Source organism: Pterocles gutturalis, unplaced genomic scaffold, assembly GCF_000699245.1.
Source record: "Pterocles gutturalis isolate BGI_N339 unplaced genomic scaffold, ASM69924v1 scaffold20306, whole genome shotgun sequence".
NCBI classification, from domain to species: Eukaryota; Metazoa; Chordata; class Aves; order Pterocliformes; family Pteroclidae; genus Pterocles; species Pterocles gutturalis.
Window position 1 is genome coordinate 2923 of NW_010105949.1, and position 495 is coordinate 3417.

A 495-nucleotide genomic window follows, 5' to 3' on the forward strand; every position below is an offset into this window, starting at 1 on the left:
GCAGGCCCCGCCCCCAGGCTGGTGCCACCACAGCCCTGTCACCCGATGGCTGGGCTGGGCCAGGCCAAAAAACCCTCTTTTTTGGTAATTTGCCCCAACCCAACGTCCCTGCTGGGATGGGCTTTTTGGAGGTCTCTCCCAGGGTTTTGAGGCTCCCCATGGGTCCCACCAACCAGGGTGGTGGGGGAGGGGGACTACCGCAGGTCGAGTACCACAGACCTGTGACTCCTCAGGAGCCGCACCAGTGCCTTGGCGATGACACCAACCTCCACCTTGGGTGCCAGGTGGAAGTAGAGCTGCGTCACAGCCATCACCACCTGCGGGGAGACACTCAAGAGTCACCTGGTGGGCATGGGGACACTGCAGGGGATGACTGTGTTCCCCAGTGTCCCACACGGCTGCACCCAGAGGAAACCCAGCCCTGGGTGTCCCTCAAGCACCCTCGTGGCTCTTTGGCCAGTGAGGACATCATGAGCCCAGGCTGATGGATGCCAC

At 62.6% G+C, this 495-nt stretch overlaps 1 protein-coding gene across 1 annotated transcript in view; it reads right to left on the reverse strand.

Annotated features, from left to right (window-relative positions):
- LOC104472052 (AP-3 complex subunit beta-2-like) overlaps positions 1-317 on the reverse strand; it is a gene marked incomplete at both ends in the record, with an annotated part of 3167 nt that extends 2850 nt beyond the window's left edge. The window contains one exon of the mRNA XM_010087590.1: positions 220-317. Within this exon, the coding sequence (XP_010085892.1) occupies positions 220-317 (98 nt within the window). The remainder of the gene's footprint in view (positions 1-219) is intronic.
- Positions 318-495: the final 178 nt, after the last annotated feature.